Below are 22,619 nucleotides of genomic sequence, written 5' to 3' on the forward strand. Positions count from 1 at the left end.
TTTTAGCAAGTGCCTATCAATAATTCTTCCAAGTCAAAGACCACTGAAGTATTTTAAAGTTGTAACAGAAATATTATCTATTAGGTCAAAGTCTGAATCTGTTCTTTGTTAAAAGCCTTAGATTTCTGAATCTGAAAGAAGTAATTCCAGAGAACATCACTTACAGAAATAAAGCAATTATTAGAGTGATTTAACGTTTTAAAGCTGGGATACTGCATGCAAACAGATTAAATATGACAACCTGAATTACTTCATTTAATATGGCAACTACCCAACATCCTTCAAAGCCCTGACTGCCAAACAATGCCAAACCCTGGCAGAGCAAGCTCCTGTTAAGGGTAAATCACATCACTGCTGTCGGTTTTGAGTGCCAGTTCTTCAGCATTCACACCTCAGAACAGCAGATGCCATCTCTTCTTTGTCTACAGAGTGTAAGATCACCCATAAACATATACAGCTACTGAAAGCACAGCATATAAACCCTTCTTAGTGTATATGGACAAACATTCTTGCAAATGTCTACCCATGTTAAATTACTGCACAGATAGATGAACATGTGTGTATGTCACCAAAGTAGTAAATTCTACGATTAACATTTTTAAAGGTAAATCAGAAATGTATGGAGCTATTCCTATGAATATTGTAAAACACCTTGCATTACCTTGCTTGCTTTTGATGGACTCTTACAAGTCCTTTGTGAAGTATCTGGGGACGGACATTCAGAAGTTGGCTCCGGATTTTCAGAATCAGGTTCTACAGAAATAAAGCAGAGATATCGAAGTGGGAAAACCAAATCTTTTGCAGAGATCACTAAGCACTTTATATTTGACTTTAAAAGAGCTCTTAAAGCTGTTGTTAAGACTACTGAATATGTCAAGTGTCATACAAGGTCATCTGCTTACTGACCTTCCGTAATCTCAGTGAAAGAAGGGACCTTAAGCTGCAACTGGGAAATGAGATTTGAATGAGATGGAGACTGAACATGAGACGGTGAGCATGGCCTACAGGGTGATTCTCCCCCTACAGATGAAGCAGACCCAAACACAATATTAGAATTATTACAGATTACCATGGGGGAACTGGTTAGATTTCTGTATCTTCAAAATAATAAATCAACTCACCACTGTCCTTGTCTTTCCTATGATCACTGAGAAGTAAAGCTCTCTGGTAACTTCGTTCTCTCACTTGTTCCACAGAGGTTGATGCAGTCCTGCAAGAGAAGTCCATTTTAAATTTAACAGTATGTACTCCCATGGACCAAATTTAGGACAGTGTGTATGCAAATACTGAGTCAGACAAAGTTTACAGCATTGGCTGCATGTAACAACCAAATAACTGGCTGTGCATAAGGAATATTATTACTTAAGTGGTTTGTATCTATTTTCTCCCACTTTAAATACAGTGATTTCCTGCGACCTTGTTACATTAAACTGGCATTTCCTCTTATTAAGGAAGTATCTGTAGATCTGTGGGTTTTTCTTTGTCTAAACAACTGAACAGTAAAAAGATAAAGGTCACAGTTACTGGTTCATAGTCTCAATTTGCAGAAAACTGTCTTCTTCCAGAATTGGAAGCAGTCATCTTTTTTGTTAAGAATCTGCTCTTTAATAGAAGATGCACAGCTGTAAATTGTGTACCACTGCAAATCTATCCCTGTTTAAGCTTCTACACTTGAATTGCCAGACAGTGGGTATGCACTGACAGTCACATGTCTCTCAGAACCCTTAACATCTCTCAATCACAACCTGACCAGGAACATTGTAAGTGAAAGCACTCCACAAAACTATTCTCATTTCTGGCAAGGGCATATGGCATCCATCACTTCACAATACTGCTGCACTGCAATACGTTTTGGTGCTTCTCTGCAAGGTTACTGCAAAATCTAATAGTAAATTCTTCCCTGTTTAGCCTGTTTCCACAGTTTAGTGCAGTAGCTTCTGCACAGTTCACTTATGCTCTCCCTTCAACTGGCTTTACAAAATCTTCTTTTCTGGAATAGTTGGAGCATCTGAGTGGAAGAAGTTTCAACTCCTAAGCCCATGGTTCATCCCCACCACAGTTAGGCATTCACTACAGCATGAAGAACATCTGCAGGATTTATTTTGCACTAATAATGTTTTGGAGACAGTGTCACCAGAGCTGATCATCTATTTTAAAGCTACCAAAAAAACTCAGTGAAAAATCTGTTTATACAGACTGAAGTCACTCTATCTTCTCCCCATCCAAACCCCACCTCTCCTCGGGATCTGAGATTGTTTGGAGTATCTGGCATTGCACACACTGCCCATGTGGTCTGCAAACAAGGGAACCACTGAGTAACTGCTGTGTGTGTCACCACACGCTCCCACCCGAGCAGGAGCTGCCGGCCAGGCTGCATTCAGCCCTGCACAGGGCAATCAAGCAACAGCAAACATCCCACACACATTCCAGCCACATGACTGAAAACCAGACCTCCTAAGGTTTTCCAGAAGCCTTTGCTAATCAGTACAGATTATTCTCCTGTTGCACCTTATGCCCTATGCTACTTTTGCAAAGGTTTTGAGCTTTAACATAAAAAATTCTCGTCAGCTCACAGAAAAGGCAGTGGAAATACAAGGACACAAACGCTCAAACCCAATACCTATTTTGCCATTAGAAGATAAAAAAGTAGAATTAAAATAATTGAATAAATATCTTATGGGTAATTCTTCCTGTATTCAAATAATTATGAGGTGTCTGCTGTATTTCTGAGGAAAAAGGTAAGACAACTCTTTATTAAGCTGGAAGAAGGTCTTCCATCAGTAATCTGCAATAGCAGCCTTAATTAAAAACAGATTTCAAACACCAAAGACTTTGATTTACATAAATAATTCTTCTGAATCAGAGTCCTGTAGTTTTGTGGCTTACCACTGAACTTCAGGTTCACTCTTCTCACTGGAGGAAGATTCCTTAATTGCACAGTTGTTGCCAGTGTCTTCTGGAGCTGCATTATAAACAGTAGTTGGCAGTGGTAAAGGCAGGCTTGCAGTGTTATCAGTTTGCTCCCCATTTTCTCCACTGTTGTTATACCCATCACTAGCACCATTATTACTACTTGTATTTCCTCCACCAGCAGCATGAGGAGATACAGTAACCAGGGGGAAGTTGTCTGTCTTTGAACCACTTTTTCGAGCTTCACGTTGCCTCTTACGGTATTCTAACAAGGACACCTAAGGAGGAAAAAAACAAAACATAAAGAAACATTAGAAAGGAAGTTTTACCCATTTTCTTTCTCACGGTTTCTATTAAATGCACTATATTTGAGTGAGATGTGCCATGTAATTGATTCTAAAATAAAAAGGATAGAGATTAATTGAAGATATTTCACCACATTTGCAGTGGAATTTACAGAGTACTGAGCTATTACCAGCTGTAAAGGTGGTATTAAAAAAATGCTTCTGCCAAGAGAAGAACTATGTGTTCTGCCTCAGGGAAGAAGCAGATGCCACAGGTCAGCAAAAGGTCCACCCACTACTGAAGTGGACCTTTTCTTGGCTGTAGTTGCTGTTGGCTGTAGTTAAAATGGACTCTACAGTTTCTCCTGGAACTCCAGAATTTTAGGATTATACTGATCTAGTAAAACTAATTTCAGGAGATGTCACATCCTGCTCTCAGACTGACTCCCTTGCATCAGAACCCACTACTCCTTCTGCTTCATACACCAAAGGATTCACTAGGCTCTTTATGCCTTTCTTTAACATAGAAAATTTGCAACTTACTTTTCCTGGTTTATTTTGAATTTGTCTTAACTGCACTTCAAGAGAGACCAATTAAGAACATATTTTTAAGCTAACTCTATCAAAAATAATGATTCCTATTTCATGTATTATGTATGTAATATCACTACACCAAAGTTCCATAGAACAGAAACCTATTTTGGTGGTTAGTAAATTGCCTCCAGTAGTGGAAAAAATGTGTTGAAATGTTTTCACCATGAATCTTCGGGATTTGAAGTAGAAGCTGAAATATTGACCTTCAGACCTACTTTATTCAGTAACAAGTTTGGTAAAAATTACACTTAATGTCTATGAATGTCAACATCCTGCTCTGAACCATACAGCATCCAAACCAAGAAACTGAAATAATGAGAAAAATTAATGTCTAACTTAACTGGCTTAATCTTCAATAAAACTGGACATCCATTTCTACACTGAGAGAAAAACCAAAGCAGCTGTTCTGTTTGAAAGCAAACAAACAAAACCCCTTAGGACTGCAAACAAATCTATTAGAGATCCATCCATATGTCAGAGAAAAACAGTGAAAAATATCTGATTTTACATAAAATAATTCATAAAAAATTCATGCAAAAACAGTTTGCATAAATCATTTCTATTAAGAATTGATCTTGCTTTCAAACAATTTTGTAGTATTTCCACATCACGTGACAGGGACCCCCTAAAGAACACTGCTTTAAAGGAAGCTTATATGTTAAGAAACTCATGTAGTGTGGCCACAATGTACAGGACTGTACTGATAAAGGACTTCTGCAACAGTAAGAAATAATAGAAGCAAATGTCCACAGAAATGTAGAAATATGCAAAAACATCCTGCAAATATCTAAGGATATTGCTGTCTTACATGACCTTAGGGAAAAGGCTTTTTTTTTTTTTTTTTTTTGAGTCTCCTACAAAATTCCTGAATTCTCACCTTTTACCTTAGGTGGGACCTCTTTTTTTATACTAAAGTTTCAAATTTTTGTGTGTCCTCAGAAATCCTAAACCCCCTTCTTTCATGGGTACAGATGCAATTTTCCCTGGCTGCTTCTTCAAACAGACTTTCAGACAGGAATCCTGGGCCTGGGGGGTGTCAGGGGACAGACACACCTTTTTTTATTGGAGGATTAGTGTAGATAAGCTGTCAGCAGTAAGGACCTGGAACAATCCTTGCCAGCAAAAGAAGTGGGGAGGGTTACTGAAGTACTAAGTGCTGACAGGATTTGTGAAGACTATTTTAGCCTTCAGAAAAGAAGGCTGTGAAGTTACAGGAATTTTTGGCTTATATTTTCTTTATAGGTTTGCCAAAAGAGGAGGGCTATAGTTACACACACAAGATCTATCAAATTCTCAGGGCTGTGACCAGGTAAGATCAGAGCTCCTACAAATTGCTCCATTTATGTCTCGGCTTGAAGGAAGTAAAAAAAATGCAGTTCTGATGGAGAACTACTAAAAGGAAGACTCCTCACTGCTGCCCAGCAGACTGCCCCAGAGAAGCAGGCATGTACAAGGTGCTGCAACGTGACCAAAAATACCCAAATCCCATTGTGCAGGCATGTACACATGCAGAAAAATCCACCCTCCTCATCACTACTTCTGTAAAGAAAATAAATCACACCTTTTAAACAACAGAGATTACTAGAGTCTGTGAGGAGACAGAACAGGCAAGCTGGCACACTGTAGACCACTGCCTTTCATCTGTGTCATTCTTTCTGCAAAGGAAGTCAACCTGACAGTGCAATGCAGTCTAAGAATTATGCAAAGTAACTTCCAATCCTGGTTTGAGTTACCCATGACTACATCACTTATCAACAAGAACTGTTTCATGACAGTAGCCAATTTAGATTGTGCTTATTTTTCAAATATAAAAAAAAAAAAAACAAAAAACCAAATTGAGTCAAGAAAAATATTTCTTGGAACTGAGGATTTCTATGCAGTTCTAACCAAAATCTGAGTGGCATGAATTTGTTGTTGCAATTTCTTGCAGTAATTCATAATAGATGCTCACAGTCTATGGTCTGGTCTCTATGGTGCTAGTATATATTCTGTACAACAGAATATTGTAACACCAGGTGGCATAAGCAACCATTTTCATTTTGCTGAAAAGCAATTATTTATTGGGCAATTCATTTAAGACTCATATGAAATAAAATTTGTATCTTTTACGTTGAAAAAATAAATTTACTAATAGTTTTATGCAGCTTTGCTCTTTGCCCTTCCTTATTTCTCCTGAATGTCTAATACACTGTAGTATGTAAGTATGAGCCATCAGTTGGTTTTTATTACATTGGGGTTCTTTCTGTTATAGAAATATCATTAGCAGACAATGGAAGACAGACCAAATGATTCTTAAAGTTATAACCTTTTTCTTTTGTGGAGGATTCTGGGGTGTGCAATTTCCATCCATCAAATTGTCGTTATTGACAGTCCTTCCAAAGCCAGGTGCAATTCCATCTTCTGAAGTACAAAAAACAGATGCTTCCATGAACATGCCTCTTGCATCGTCTTGAATCAGGCACTTTGACTCGCTTATTCTGAATCCACCTCCTACCTCCAACTGATGTGAAGGGGTCAAGTCCCTCAAATTAGAATTCATTGAGAAATTTACACCTGTCCTGTCAGGACTTTTGACCCAGGAAGAATAAATTGTGCCCCGTCCACAATGAGCAGTTTCTAATTGGCTGTTTGAATCAGTCCTATCATGTGTGGGGGCTTCCAGGTTTTTATGCAGTGCACTTTGCTCAATTACTTCGAGTCCCAGCTGGAGGTCTGACACAGATTCCATTTCTCCAGTGCACTGCCGTGTGACATCAGTCCTATTCCTTGGACTAGAATATCCAATAGTCTTTATTTCTTGCAGGCCCATTTCTGTCAGGTTGGAATTTCTGAAAGAATTCAGTGCTAGAATCGATGCTCTGTCATAACCCTGCATGAAGAAAAAACATGTAACTATTTTTTCACACTCTATCAAACCTACAACTATTTGACATTCAGATGTGCCTTTAAGAGGGATTAAAGGCCTTCCAGTACCATGAATTTATCTGTTTTTAAGAAACAGTTCTACAGTCAGACACTTAGTTCTACTATTCCCATTTATTAGGTTAAAGCATTTCAATAAGATGTACATTAACCAAAGTAAAAATACACATTAAGCACCAGGTTTTATTTATGACTGGCAGAGGAAGAGGAGGGGCTTCAAAAGGAGCAAGTCCCATGCCAGGAAGCTAGAAAGCTTTTGCTTCAACATAAAAGCAATCCCTCTCAGTATCAAAACACCTATTTCAAAGAGGGACAAGGAAGGAGAGGTTTCTCCAAGACACTCCCAAATTTTAGGATGAAGCCTCACAGCAGACTACATGCATCCTGCAGGCTGAGAGTACCCAGGCATATTCCTTGCTCTTCAACTAATGCATCACCTATGCTGACTTAACTAACTTTCTGCTCTCTCACTTCGAGCATAACTGGGATTAACAAGAACAATTAAGAAATGCTGGTAACAAGGAGAAATGTTAATCTGAATCTAACTACAGCCTGGAAAGCAAACTGTTGTCTTTCTGTTCCTATCTACAAAGTTGTTGCTCCTTTCCATTACAAGAGTTGATCCTCATCCAAATCAGGATTTTTAAGTGATACAGGGAGAAACCAGATTAAAACAGAGAATATAACAGGTAAAACTTAAGGGGAAGTTACCCTTTAAATTCTCAGAAACTTGCAATGGTTGGTGAAAACCATCCACTAAGAACAGAGCAGCCATACAGGTGAAACTGAGATACCATTAGCAGGTTTTGCTAATCTCCTTACCTCTTGACTGTAAGCTCGCCTTTTTATTTCTGGGGAACTGTCAGGTGAGGAAATATTCTAAATAAACAAGAAGAAATTGCAAGTCAATTTTTTAGCCTAGAGAAATACACCCCCCTCATTTTGTAGCAGGAATACAAATACTGATTACACTGCAACGTCTGCACACTTCTCTGAATGCTCTAAAATTCATTATAAATCTCACCTCAAAGTGCATGGTATTTCCATGTATACATGGAGTTACAGGAGTAACTGGTGAATATACGGGTTTGTAACCATTTCGACAAGCTTCATCTTCTGTTTTCACCCTTGGAGGAGTAGCAAACAATGATGGTTCGGAGGCAGTGATGTCAGCATGGGTTGGTGTGGCATAGGGAGAAGGAGTAGGTGTGGAGGTTTCTGAGAAAGCAGACTCCAACAGCTGATACAGTCTTCGTTTTTTTAGTGGTGTGGTTAGATCTGGATGTTAAAATTAGAAAAGTTACAAGATTTCTAGATATAATAATCACAGTCAAATACTTCATATAGTGAAACTGTGAATTCCAAATGAAAGAATTCTAAGATTAAAAAGGTCTCTGAAGGGCAGGATTCCTGAGAGATGAACTCTTTAACAGCCTACAGATACATCAGTAACTGAATTCTGCATGCTAGGATGCTGGGAAGAAATGTCTATGTCCCCAGAGAAGGTAAGTCAACCTCTATGCATTTTTAAGACTGTTTAGCTAAAAGATGGTTTTAGTGCACTCCAATTTTCTATTATGCCTGCAAGATTACACAGCTTTTCTCCCTATGCTACATTGGCCTACCAAGTTTTAAATGGATTCTAAGTACAGAGATAGTATAGAAAATTAAATTTATAACCTGACTCTTAATACTAATACCAAAACCATTAATCTTTTGTTGGCTGTAAATGCTAGGAAATATTCTTATCTAATATACATTAAAGGGGGAAAAACTCTCAACCACTATGCAACTAAGCATTTCTTTCAAAGAAAATATCAGGAAAACATGCAAATCCCCCTGGACTTTTCATCAACTCATCACTTTAAAACCCACAGTGGTCCACAATCAGCTACTTCAACACAGCTCTTATGTAATCTATTTACAAAAGCTTCACACCTGTTAAGGAACAGCTGTCATTCAGTAATAAAGGACTTTTATGTTCACCGTTGATGGCTGGACTTCTAGATCTCTCTTGTGAGGGTGAATTAAATCTATCAATTGTTGTTGAATTTTCTTCTTCCAAAGCCTGCTTCAACCAACGCTGTAATACAACAAGAAGTTCCAATTAGTGACTTAAAACTTCAATGATGAACATTTCAAAATGTGTAACATGACTGGTTTGCCAAACAGCCTTTCTTCTGCCTGAATTTATGCTAGAAAATAAAGACTTTTTTCTAATTAATATGGGATAGAACACCCATGAATAATGAAGGTAATGAAGGGAAGCATTACCTTCTTACAAGAGCCAGTAATGTTTTCCACAGGTTCTTTTTTCCTCCTCTTCTCTGAAAGGAATGGAGAAGTAAAACGGATATAGTGCTTTGGAGTTGAATATACGTGGGGACTGTAAGTGAGACCAGGTAAAGAATTCAGCTGAGTAGCCAGAACTTCAGGGTCGGTGGTTATGCGGAGAGGCCTTTCTGGCAGAGTGTCTGTAGGCTTCCCTGCTTTATCACTCTTTTCACTTAACCATTCACTAACCAAGTGCTAAAGAGAAAGAAGAAAAAAAAAATAGTGTTTTATGAGAGTGTGTTTACCAGTGGCTTTGAAAAGCTATTTAGTTCAATTATTCAGCTAGTCAAGTATTACACAAACCAGAAACAGTTTGTTTCCAAGTTTAAGAATACCTGGCAAGAATGAGGGTCAGTTACAGAGAAATCATGGGGACAGCAGAAGAAATCAGTACAGATTTGTTTACACACCAGTCTGGGGGAGGGGCAGGGGTGTTTAGTTTTTTGGGGTTTTTTTTTGGTTGTAAACTACTTAGTTCTATTGCATTTAATTCTCACTAAACATCCAAGTACCCAGATCAACTGTATTTAGGCTGTCAATTTACTAACACAATTCTAAACCAAAATTCAAACTTGTGCCTGAGCACCCAGGCTGAGGAGAAATAGTGTAACATTAATAGAGCAAAGTTAAAGAAACCCCTCATCAGATTTCCATACTGTCAGGACTGTGCCTCAGTCAACATGTCAGGCAGCTGCCCTCAACACTCTTCAACTGTAATAGCAAATGTGGTGTAATTAAATACAAAGATACACTGGTCTAAAAAGGCTATTCTTTCCTAGCTAGTTTAGTGTTTTAAAAAAATACGCCAGTAGATTTTAGTTTCTATTAACAGATAAACTAACCTTTCTTTTTCTACAGTGATTTTACAAGTGATTCAAAATTAAGTACATGCAACATTAAATAACATGAATATGACATTAAGGCTTTAACACAAATCATCGTAATATATTTTATTTTGTCTTTTAAAAACCCATTTTTATTTAATTAATTTTTAAAGCAAGATCTTCTCTGCACTTAGACTACACTGGGTGCAATGCAGAGACATTTCACAGATACCTGAAGCCTGAATTTTACTGCACTTTTTTGCTGCTTCATGATATTAAGGATGTCTTCCTTCTTTTCTGCTATGCAACAGGCAAGAAAGGAAGAAAGGTTCTAGTGCTCCCCGTCACAAGAATGTAACAGTGATGCAAATAAGCAGTGTTACAGGATGACTCAGGTACCTTTTGGAAAAAAAAAATCTAAATTACGTTTGGGGGTTTTAAGATTAAACAACAAAAAAAAAATCTTGAAATTGGTGTTTTTCTTTTGACAAGAAGTTTTGACCTATGACTTTCTCCCCCTTTTTCTCCACTGATTAAAATTTTCAGGACTTCTTGTAAAACACACTACAAATACTTTTTAATGCATTCTATGAATTTTCAAGCAGAAAGCTGTACTGCTTTAGTTGAACTTGCAGATTTAAGATTTTTAAGTGTCTTTTATTATTATGCCATTTTGTACAAGTTTTTTGCAATGTAGTCCACTGGAAAGAAATTTAAAAACAAAGCAGAGAAGAGGTAAGAATTTTCCCTCCAGACATGCACATACACATTCGAGGTGTTTTGCTCCATTCACTTCAGAACATCTCAGAAGTACTAGAAGTAGCAATTTCCTTGGAGATACTGTTTGCTAGCTGAAGCATACAATGAGCAAAGGAAAGAGAGACTTATTTCCTTGGGCTTTTCTTTAAATTCAGCTTTAACTATGTTTTGGTTATGTGTATTATTTCAATCCATTCAGAAAGCCCAATTAAAAACCATTTTGTTCTAAAGTTGCTCTGAATATGTATTTTCCAAGTGTCCTAAGTCCAAACCAACTTCCACCAAAAGATGTTAACACGTATTTTAATCTATTATCACTGAGTGGCTATACAATGGTGATTTTACAAGAAATGAGTGAACATTTTAAAAAAATCTTACATGCAGTTGCATACTGATGAAGAAGTTTATAACTTTTTAAAAACTCTGTTAAGGTCCATCTTTTCCCCATCCCTCAAGAGACTTACCTTCTTTGTTTTCGGATACTTAGTAGGGCATTTACTAAGTGCTGGAGCTTCTGTTTCAGTAACCATTTCTGTAACAACAGTTTCTGTTTCAGGCTCAGCTACCAGTGCTGCATTCTCAGTTTCGTTATGCTGTGAAGTTACTTCCACATCAGGAGAGGAGGGCTGAATATCTGAGCACATGCTGACGGTCCTGTGTCGCCTGCGCTGCTGTCCAATGTGAGTTCTACTCCGCGAGAAGCTTTTTCTCTGTTTAGCTCTATTAACTTTCGCTGGGGTGGGCTTGGTGGCAGTTTCTTCTTTTGCCGGTTCCTGTGACAAGACAGAAATCTAGCAAACAGATCCCATACACATTCAGAGCTACTTATCTTTATTAGGAAAAAAAACCAGTCAGTTCTCTTTTCTTTTACAGGTCCAAAAAGTCTCATTCTCATTTTTGGTATCAGAACTACAATATTCCTTCTTGAAGGAATAGAATTTTCCTTCTTGAAGGCAAATGACAGGTTTCCTGCAGTTTCCTACCAAGCTGTATCATCATCAGTATTCACACACACCCATCACCAGTCAGATCATGACAAATTTGTGTAAGAACTAACATTCATTCATTCATTCATCCATCCATAAGCTAAAAATCAACTGCTTATATCATGATGTCTTTCAGTCCAATATTTTTCAGCAATTCACAGTTTACTAGATGTTCAGCTTTATAACAGAAGGTACTTAAGAGAATGCTGACACACATCAGCTCAGGGAAACAACTTGGACTGAAAATCATTATGTGAGTATTTACAAACTGAGAAGCAGCCATTAACAACAGTTAAAAATTATTTGTAAAACATTAAGTATCATCTGCAAGAACTCAGAAAAAAAAATAGACTTTACTAACTCATTTCCTTTAAAATAACAGGAAGAATATAATACTATGTGCTCCTGAAAAACCCACTGAAGAAACAAATTGTTCTCCACTGGTTAGAGAGGGTGCTTAAGGACAGTCACCTTCTGTGGCTAAAGTCAACATTGATAAATACTTCTACCACGAACTTCAAAGACAGACTGAATTACACAGCTGGTGTGTGTGTGTGTGTGTGTGTGTGTGTGTGTACAGGTTTGCATAAATTCACATAACTGAAATTCTTCACTGAAAAATTCTATACCCATCTTATCTGGAAAAAAAATCAGGAGCTAATAAAATACAATGTCAAAGAACCAAAATATTTGAGTTCAGAGGAAAAAAAAAATATATTTCATACATCTTAACATGCAGCTCGCCATCCAAATTGACAAAATATGCAATGTTAAAAGCTAACTTTAAAATAAAGCCCAAAAAAACTACCTGAATAAACTCAGCATCATTTAGAATCTGTGGTTCTTTGCATTCTGATTTAACCTCCGTTTTTGCGGTGCTGATTCTTTCCAAAGCCTGTTCTCTTCTTTTTTCTCTTTTTTCTAGTCTGGCAAAAGCTTGCAGGATAGCTTCCATTTTCCGTTCTTCTCTTGTCTGATGGATTTAATAAGAATCATGATCGGTTTTAGTCATAATCTTTCAAATATATAAGCATGTAATTATTCTCCATTTTTAAAGTACTTTAAAACATGTTCAATGTATGTCTGTCATGAAGATCAAGTTCAGCAAAAGCTTAGATTAAAGGGACAATCACTGCATATACTAGACTTCTAAAGAAAGGCTTGCATCCAGATCAGCCTGACAAACAAGAGAGTCCTATTCTGGATTTAGGAACTTGCTTAATTTCTCAAATACTTAACAAAAAACCCCCACATTTAAAGATGCTACTTTTATTAACACCGTTCTACAATAATCTGAAAATCAGGATTTCTGAGACTTTTTATTCAAGTAGGGAATTCAAATAAAATAAGGGAAAACCTTGATTTCCTATGCTATCTTTAAAAATGGCCACTACAAACAACAAGCAATAATAAAAGAGCAAATAATTATATCTAAAACAGGCACTGCTGAGATCATCTAAAGACACTAAAAACATTATATACAATTGAAGATAAAAGCAGATTTTTGTCAGAATGCAGTGATGAACCCAGATGAACTGTTCTCAAATAGCAAGCCTTGCATTTTAAGCATAAGTTCATGTAAGGATCCGACTTTGCACATGTGCAGATTGTACAAGCCCACGACAAGGCAGCAATTAGCTTGGGCAGAGCAGGTGTCACTAAGCCTTAATGATGCCTTTCAGGCAGCTACTTGCTTCCCAACTTACCATCTTCCTTTTTCTTTCTGCAATCTGCTCCTCTGATTCCATTTCTACTTCATTGCTAATGGGAGTTTTTTCTTCTATATCATCAATAAAATCTGGTTCCTGTAAGATGGAAATGACTGTTTTACAGAAATTCTACTCCTCTTGCAAACTAGAGTGAACTAAAAGCTACACAGAACTAAGAATCCTCAGATAACTACATCAAAACTAACTAAACCAACAAAACAGGATGAAAGTGTTCCATCCCCACTCCCTCATCCCACCAAACAAAAAGCAGTATCAGAATTAAACCCTCCAGCCAAAGTAAACTTTTGGACACTAACAATGGCCACTGCTCTAATCACTTTATTATCAGTTAAATAGATAGGAGTTTTATATTATATACCCACAAAAACCAGTATTAGTTTTAGTGAAAGAGAATGAATGCCCAAGTAGATGTTACCATTCACACAGAAGTTTTTCTCAGCTCAAAAGAGTATTCAATTGAAGTCACAATTTCCATTTAAACACTCACTATATAATCTAACAGCAATGCCATATCATATGTAAACACAAAGTTACTTAACTAACGATGGTTTTCTGTTTTGAATGAAAAAACAAGCATGAAAGCATAACTTTGAAACTAATTAAGTTTTCATTAGTCCTATATGGAATTTCACTTTTACATAAAGGACTAGGACAAAGATTTAAAGCTTCGTCTTAAAATCTTTATCTAAACATAGAAAACAGGCAACTAGCAGCTTTTTTCCTGGGATAACATCTAGGATGCTACCATAAAGAAAGTGTATGGGAAAGGGCAAATGTACTTTTAACAGCTTTATTCTTCCCACAATTCCTACTCTTCAGTTTTGAAAAACAATACAAGCTCTCTGTGACTGTTATACATAAACACTGTACATTACATTAAAAGATCAGGAGAAGACTCCATATATCAGCTATCACTTCTTGAAAACATGACACAAAACACAAATCAAAAATCATTTAAGATGAGAAAGTTTAAATACCACCTCTCTGGAAACCATAATTTGCAAGTCACATACATGCCTTCTGGACTTCCAGGCACTTTAAGCTATTTAGTTAGCTACTAACACACCAGAACAATTTATCACCTTAGGAAACCTGGGTGTCAGTATGCTCATGTATGGCAGTATGCTTTTTACTTTATTTGCTTCAGTCCTAAAACGATGTTAAGAAAACTAGGAATTGCTCCCTCCCGGAATAACTCCCTTTTCTCTGCCCCCAAATCATCATCAAAAACCATCATATTAAAAAAAGCACCCTCAAAATGAAGGAATATAGACAGTTACTAAGGTAACAAGCTGATCACATTAAATAGTTATCTTTAATAGCTGCTCTGAAAAATTAATAACTTATGTCATGGACTCCTCCCAATAGTTCCTTCAAACTGACATATTCAAAAAAAGACTTATTTAAAATTTACTATCACAGTACATTACCAGGTAGCTTTACCATACTGCCTGTACATTTAGTTTCAGAAAAACCTTTCCTCCTCCCAACTGAATTAAACATGGAGCTGCAGTCAACACTCAGTATTCTGGGTTGGAGTTCTGTTTCAAGAGCAGGGCTATGTACTGCTATGTTAAAAATACTTCTGAGTAACACCAGTAAACTAACTAAAAGCACCTCAGGATGGAGTGGGAGCTCCTGAAACCATGATATGTGGCCTTCACATCAGAGTCACAAAGACATTCAGAGGAAAAAAGTCCAACATACCTTTAATTATAACCGAGTATTAAGGAAAACTGAAAGAATATATAAAATTCTAAACAGCTTATCCCTCATTCTTTCTTTTGAGAAATCTCCACATTGCTTTTCAGTGACTTTAGTAGCTATACTAGGAGGTTGTATCTGTATTTAAAAGTTTTTATTTCTGAGACTCTTTGTGTCAGTACCTGATTATTGGAAATGGACAGCCTGAGGGGAGAGAGCTTCCTCTGTTTATTATCTGCAATTTTCATTTTGGTGGCTGCTCCTTCACAATCCAATGTGATGTTCTGATTTTGAGTCTCTTTTTCTCTTGAAACATCTTTCTCTTTCTTTCCCTTTTTCCTTCTAGTTTCATATCCAGTATTGATGTTTTCTGTAGGCTCAGAACGTCTCAGAACTGGACACTCAGGATTTTCTTTGAGGCAAGCACAATCCACTTTGTATTTACTGCAAGTAATTAAACGCAAGAAGGCGTATTTGATTAACTTGTACAGCAATGAGACCCTTCAATATTAAATCACTGGTATTTCACATTAAACATCTGCTATAATGCAAACCAACCATGTTAAATGCAGGTGACTACAGTTTTCACCACAATATACACCACTACTGTAATTCAAAAAACTTTTGTACTGGTTAATTGAAGTTTTAGCTTCTTTAGCTTTGCCACACAGAATTCTTTTAAATTCAAGGTTAGTATTATGCTTGAAAGACAAAAGACATCTAAAACCTGAGTATAATCCTAGGTGGAAATATAACCAACCGAAACAAAACAGATGAATGGAAGTAGAGAGTTCATTTTACAAAATTTACAGCACACAGAGTCACTCTCACGATTTTAAGCTCTGCTTGGATACACAGGAAATGTTTTTCAAACACACTGAACTGAAAGGGGCTATCAGCTGTTTCAGGTACTAAACACAACTACTATGTATTTTTAGAAGGAGTATGTCTACTCCTAACAGTGACAGTCTGTCTGAACCTATGCTGATTACCACACGTGCATAGTTCAGGTCAAGAAGCAAAGGCATGCCTGCATTGCATCCAAGCTGGCTTAAGAGCAGGCCACAGAAATGCAGTAATAAAAATACACAACCCTGCCCACGCACACACTGTTCATTGTAAATACAATGCCTCAGGAACCTTGTGCTATTAAGACATGCAAGAAAGTAAATGATACAAAACCAAAGTCATTCTGAATAGCAAAGTAACTTAATGAGCATTAGATGAGTTTTAGAACAGCATTCTCAAATACTTACCAATTTCCATAATCAAAGTCAAATGCTATGGTAATCTCTGCTCCCTTTGGAATGTTATGGATGGAGTAAATATAAAGATGAATTGTTCCATCTTCGATTACATGCCTCACCTACAGTCAAGAGAATGTTGTATTATCACTGGTTATTTTCCAGTTCTTGTATAAAAATTGTAGCCGTTGCTCAAATTATCAAGAATCTCAAGGAAAAGGAGATTCCTAAGTAAATAAAACCTAGTTTAACTTTCTAAATGTGCTCACCTCTGCATTTGGTGTACACGAGCGTCTGATAAATCGAGCTTCATTTCCAAAAGTCCTTGCATCAACACACATTTCTAGCCCATGGAATTTGGAGTAAAACAAAACAAATGGGTATGGTCTGAAAAACACACAAGAAAGCCAGGAATTTCATAATTTTTGAAGATGCTAAATAGTGTTTATTCTTCTTATTAGTTAGCTTTGTAACACGATGCTTGGCACAATACACCAAATTTGGAGGCTAATCTAAAAATGACATGTTTATATTTAAACTTCATGATTTTAACAGGTGCATTCCTCAAATATACTCAAAATACCTCAAGATCGAGTTACAGCTCCGTATCATCTGCACAGGATCTAAAGGGAGAACACTTACAGAGCAAGCACTAGACATGGAAGACACAGAGTTAATGTTTTTCAAATGTCTTAAACTTTTCGTATGACAGCCCCAGAATGAAACTCAGAAATTTGTATGTCACATAGAATAATTTCTTTAAAAAAGTAAAACCATCACATCCCTGCCTAATACCTGCAGCACCACTAGCACCAACCTTCCTGAAGGGAAGAGGACTCCAAATACTTTGCCAAGTCATGCTTTAAGTTCTGCTATTCCAAGTGCCAGGGAACCCTTCTATCGTTACCAAGCAAAAGCTGTGTGTTCCATCTCCTCCAAAAGGCCTTCTGCAAATTCCCATGCAGGTGTGTTCATGCAGTTAGTGGCAGCATCAAAACCAACCCACAGGAAGAAGGAAGCAGTCACACACAGCTCAGTACACTAACTAGAGAACTATGGCAGTAAAACAGCCCCAAGCTAACCTGTGTCCAGTTTCATTCTCACTCTCATGGACTTAAAATCCATTTCTCTACCAAAAGATAAAGCCTTTACCATTAATATATGAATTATTTTAGGACGGCAGACTCTTTCTATTTTCTGGCTTAAGGTACACAACAACGCAACCAAGCATGCAAGAATCGTGTAATCAGGGAGGAACAAAAAAGAGAAAACTAGCTCCTAAACAAATCTGTAAGGATATCCAGAAGAGAAGGGGACAGCAACTAAGATCCACTTGTACTTGAAGCAACAGCTTGGCAAACATCATTTTAACAATTACTTTACTGAAACATCAGGAATGAACAAACCTTTTGAAGAAATATCCATTAGCTTCAAATTGTTCTCTCAGCATGAACTTTCCTCTGTATTCAATAATAAGTGCATCGGGAGGCAAGTCTTTGGCAGCCTTTAAAATTTTCTTGTTTTTTTGCACATAACTCTGTAAAGACATAGATTAATTTATGAATTTTCCCTTTCTACATTTTTTCCATTATTATTAATAGCAGATTATACTTCCGCAACTATTAAACAATTTTATATGAACTTAAAAAGCCCCTCCTTTTTGTAATTAAACCTCCAGACGGAGCTGACCAAGCTGTCCTGCTCCCCTAGCAATGCTACTAGTTATCAATTTAGATATAAGGAATGCTTTGGCCCTAGTGCTCCAGGACATGGCTGAAAACCAACATAGTCATGTTCTCACAATTCAAGTACTACAGCCTTTAGTGCACTTAGCTCTCACCATGACTAGGATGCATTGCTGCATTGTTTTGCACAACACTTTCAAAAGGCTTCAATTCCTTTGAACAAAACAAAACATGCAGACATAAAATGACATTCACAATTCATTCAAGGAAAAACAGAACAGGGAAATAACATAATAATTGGAAAAAAAAAAAGAATCCTCAGAGAGTTTCCAAATTCATTTTCATATATTTAGATGGAAGGATGGCTTTAATTAAAAACCAATACATACCCTGGCAATTAGTGAACTCACACCTCTCATAACTGTCATCACCAACCAAAAAGGAAGTAGCCTCTATGTAGGCAAAAGGCTCTGTAAGTAGGGATATTCCTCTAAGGAGGGTGTCCCATATGCCATGATGGTCTTTGAGAAAAAGAAGCAAAGATGCTTCCATTAATCTGCTACAGTAACTACTCCTCAAGATTTCTGCTACAAAATGCTAAGTCTTTTGGCACTGATTTTAAGGCTGTAAGTAACTGATAAGTTATTGGTAAGTAAGGCTAGGAAAGGGCACTGCACGATTTCATCAACTAGAAATGACAGGATCACGAGTTTAAAAAAAAATTTTTATCAGGAACACCACCCATGAACATCCAGAACACTTACCACACCTTAAAAATGTAGACAATTAACGTCTTGATACACACAGTAGGGGGGAAAAATAAACTCAGTTTCAATGATTCTTTTACTCTAACCACTCCAAGTATCCCTCACAGAGAAGCAGCAGCAAAGTTGACTAAAGCTGACTCTGTGTCAAGAGACAGTCTAAGGACAACCCAATGCTCAGGCTGAGACTAACACCTTAGCTACTTTTTAGGATAAATTATATGCAAATGTAAACATAACCAGGGTGGTACAGAATGTTTAAAAATCAGTTACAAATTCTGAAAGGTATGTTAAAATTCTTATGCTCAGATCTGGTGAGACAAGGAAAAGAAAGTGAATGTGAAGTCTCTTTTTTGTGTTTTTTCTTTTCCCTGTGTTTATTTTTGTTTGCTTGGTTGTTTTTTTGGGGTGGGTTTTTTTGTTTTGTTTTTGTTTTTTTTTTTTTTTTTTTTGTTTGGTTTGGTTTTTTGTTTGTTTGGGGTTTTTTGGTTGGTTGGCGTTTTTTTAAGGCATCTAATGTCACGGCACAAACACAGCATGCAGTAACACAACAAGGCACAGCTCATTACCTCTACCGGAGGTTTGAAAATCAGATTGCTGGTGCTGACTTCTTTTTTGTCATTTCCATTGCCTAATCTGAGAGCTATTTTTTGTGCCTCCCTCTGGACACCTTCACTGTATTGATTATTATTTGCTTCCTCATAACGATCCATCCATGCCTTGATTTTAGTTTCCCATCCGAAGTTTGAACTGTCAGTAGGATCAATCTCTGGAGCCGAGCCCTAAAAATGGAATTAAGTGACCAGATATTAGGAGATAAGATATTAAAATAAAAAGAAAAATTCTACAATAAGATACAAAATAATGGGCAAAGGTATGCCACTGATTTACGGTTTGGGTTTTTTTAGCAAGTCTGGTATACAACTTTGAATTACTTAAAAATATTGAGTCAAATTCAGTCCCAATACATTTGTCCTTCCATGAATTTTATTATTTAGTAAGTCAAGTTCAGGAATACATTCCCTCCTCAACAGTGATTCCTGCTCTTAGTGGGATGAGAATGGAGAGTGACACTGTTTCCTCCCACAGCTGTACTGCATCACGAATCTAAGTGCAGGAGCTGGAGGGGTCAGATCTCCTTGCCCACTCAACTTTAGTGAACATATGCAAATATAGAGAACTCCAGCTTTTATCCTGTAATACACAGACTTGATTTTCCCCTTTCAACTTCAAAGATCATGCTGTATCTTTTCTTCCACTGCATAACTTACTAAACTTCACTAATTGTAGTCCTGCTACATTAAGGTTGTGATTCTAATGCTACAGGCTTTGCACGTAAAATTTTTCTCTCCTTATCTGCTCCTCACTATACAGTTCTCCTCTGCAGTGCTTCAGATCCTTTCACTTTTAAAGAAAGTGCCATTGTACCTCCAGACCTCACAAGCAGCAGCCAGGCTGCAGCCAACCAAAGCTCCTTACGGACAGCAGCAGCCAGCCAACGCTCCCTTTTCTATCCACCTGAGCAGAGACACTATTAAACATTGATAAAACACAAGTAGTTCAGCAATTCAAATTACCTGTTTACATTTCTTTTGTGCACGAAGAAAACCATACACAGAAAAAGCATTTCAAAGGTGTGATGCTAAGACAACCATGAAAAAAACAGCGGAACCTTACAAGCACCATATTAAAAAACCCCAACAAAATTAAGAGATTTTTCTCCCCCAATTCCATCTTCACTGTTTGCAAGGCACATCTTACACATCTGAAGTGTAAATTGCATCCCACTTGTTTTTATATATACACCAAGCATGAATGAACTATGGAAATACCTAATTCTCACACCAAGCACATTTTTATGCCACAGAGAATTTAAATACTGCTGCAACACTTAAATCTTACAAAGCAGACATGCCAATATCATTCCCTCAGACTATGCCAGTATCAGTGAGTAAAATCCTGCCAGATATACAGGAGTCCCACCAGGTGTAGATGGAGGTTTGACAGAGCAGAACCACTAACTTAGCCTTCAAATTCAATAAAGCCATTTCATTATTTCGCTGCTTAACAGTTATGAAAAGCTGGAGCCACTAAGTTCAAATGAGGTGTTCACTCAATTTTACTCCCTTGCATATCACAAGAGCCCCAATTAATCCACTGGCTCTTGAAATAAAAATTTGCACTAATTATTTCAGTTAATTTTGCAGGACAAAGATGTAGTGCTCATACCTTGATTTAAAAGCACTGTGATGCATATGTAATATATTAGCTACCAGAAGAGAATACTGCAGTGCTTAGTGTATAGCCCCAATTATACCATTGATGCTTATTATTTAAGTAACATACAGTTAAGGTCTGAAACAAAACCCAAACAAAATCACATTACCTTCACTCTTGAAGACTTCCTGGATCCTTCTCGAAATGCCTGGAATAAAATTAGATATTCATATTCACTGGAGGAAATACAAAATCTCTTAAGAATTTGAAAACCTATTAACGAATTAACAACTTTTCAATTAAACATGCAAGATGAAAACAACAGAACAAACTACGCTGAAATCTCAAGAAGGTTAAGAGGTTACATCTCACAAAATGTATTTTAAAAAACAATTCAGCATTCCAACCTAAATGCACAGGCCTGTCTCTCACACTACAACTTGATTCTCCAGAATTTCAGAATCCAAGCCAAAATATCAGAGGTAACAGAAGAACATCCGGCAACAGATTCGTATGGAGAATTGTTCAATCAAAAGGAAACATTTTACTAAAGATTTCCAAAAAGACATCAATAACTTATTCTTTAAAGTTTTAAAGGACAAAATTCTCATCCAAGCAAATGAAATTAACTACGAAAATCACTTGCTTAGAAAGTTCCATGTACTTCGTTTCTTCACAAACGTTTTGTCTTCACATATATTATACTGTTTATACATCTGTAGCTAAACAGTATAACGTCAGGTTTTTTTTCTTTACTCTAATTAGTTTAGCGGCTTTCTGACAGCACACTTCCACACAATTTCTGCTCAAATAAATGGAGTCACATCGGGAAAAACAGTTCTGTACTTAAAACTACCAGAAAAGAAGACTTTGAAATAATTCTTTGGGTATCCCAAAGCTTGATCTGCACCCTCTCTAACTATTTGAAACGGCCCAGTAAACACAATTCCTGTGGTGAGATTCTGCCTCAATTACAAAACTGACCTTGACCAGGCAGGATATATTAACTTGAAATAAGGAGGAGTCATGGGGGTCAGGCACCTGGGAAGACTATCATTTACTACAGAGTAATACATTTCAAGCTCAAACCAGGTAGTAAAACAGCATGAGTTTTAAATCAGTGTCTCTTGCTAAGAAACATCACATAGCTATAATCTGTAACACAAAGTAATAAAAGAAATTACATTCACTTACTTTTTTACATTTTCCTATGTTCTGTTCTTTCTCTCCACTTTTTTTCCTCTTCTTATCATTGACTTTTGTAACTCTTGTAGCAGTTAAAGTAATTGTTGTTGGTGTATGCTGATAAGCAGTATATAGTTCCACAGGAACCTCATCACCACTCTCCGTTGCACTGGTGTCCCCATCTTTAAAACAAAGAATATTCTGTAAATAATCAAGTACTACAGAAAGAACATTCACTAGTTACTCTACATCTGCGTTCGAAACACAAAAATTTATACTGACAAATGCTACAAGCACTCATATGCAAAATTCACCAACAGTTGCAACAGCATGAATATGAAGGACCAATGAGAAACTGGTAATTAAGAGAGGTTTGTAATGCAAGCTAAGAAAAAGGTACCAGATTAAATTCCATTCTCTGAATGGAACTGATAACCATATTCCATTTCAAGCAAAATTAGAATCAGAACAAAAAAG

General features: G+C 36.9%; 1 protein-coding gene across 4 annotated transcripts in view; it reads right to left on the reverse strand.

The window, feature by feature from the left end:
- KMT2E (lysine methyltransferase 2E (inactive)) overlaps positions 1 to 22,619 on the reverse strand; it is a 60,081-nt gene that overhangs the window by 5,766 nt on the left and 31,696 nt on the right. For 2 of the 4 annotated variants that reach the window (XM_088165828.1, XM_014869022.2), the window contains 19 exons: positions 22,152 to 22,324; positions 21,127 to 21,165; positions 19,310 to 19,522; positions 17,698 to 17,828; positions 16,561 to 16,678; positions 16,304 to 16,413; positions 15,230 to 15,491; positions 13,320 to 13,418; positions 12,422 to 12,586; positions 11,092 to 11,400; positions 8,985 to 9,239; positions 8,649 to 8,793; positions 7,735 to 7,988; positions 7,533 to 7,589; positions 6,094 to 6,657; positions 2,887 to 3,188; positions 1,122 to 1,210; positions 907 to 1,020; positions 662 to 753 (listed from right to left, as the gene is read on the reverse strand). In XM_088165828.1, the coding sequence (XP_088021954.1) occupies positions 662 to 753; positions 907 to 1,020; positions 1,122 to 1,210; positions 2,887 to 3,188; positions 6,094 to 6,657; positions 7,533 to 7,589; positions 7,735 to 7,988; positions 8,649 to 8,793; positions 8,985 to 9,239; positions 11,092 to 11,400; positions 12,422 to 12,586; positions 13,320 to 13,418; positions 15,230 to 15,491; positions 16,304 to 16,413; positions 16,561 to 16,678; positions 17,698 to 17,828; positions 19,310 to 19,522; positions 21,127 to 21,165; positions 22,152 to 22,324 (3,491 nt within the window). Of the gene's footprint in view, positions 1 to 661; positions 754 to 906; positions 1,021 to 1,121; positions 1,211 to 2,886; positions 3,189 to 6,093; positions 6,658 to 7,532; positions 7,590 to 7,734; positions 7,989 to 8,648; positions 8,794 to 8,984; positions 9,240 to 11,091; positions 11,401 to 12,421; positions 12,587 to 13,319; positions 13,419 to 15,229; positions 15,492 to 16,303; positions 16,414 to 16,560; positions 16,679 to 17,697; positions 17,829 to 18,365; positions 18,498 to 19,309; positions 19,523 to 21,126; positions 21,166 to 22,151; positions 22,325 to 22,619 lie in introns of those variants that run through there. The other 2 variants (XM_014869025.2, XM_088165829.1) reach the window with 2 other exon arrangements.

This window comes from Sturnus vulgaris, chromosome 5 (assembly GCF_052056855.1).
Source record: "Sturnus vulgaris isolate bStuVul1 chromosome 5, bStuVul1.hap1, whole genome shotgun sequence".
NCBI classification, from domain to species: Eukaryota; Metazoa; Chordata; class Aves; order Passeriformes; family Sturnidae; genus Sturnus; species Sturnus vulgaris.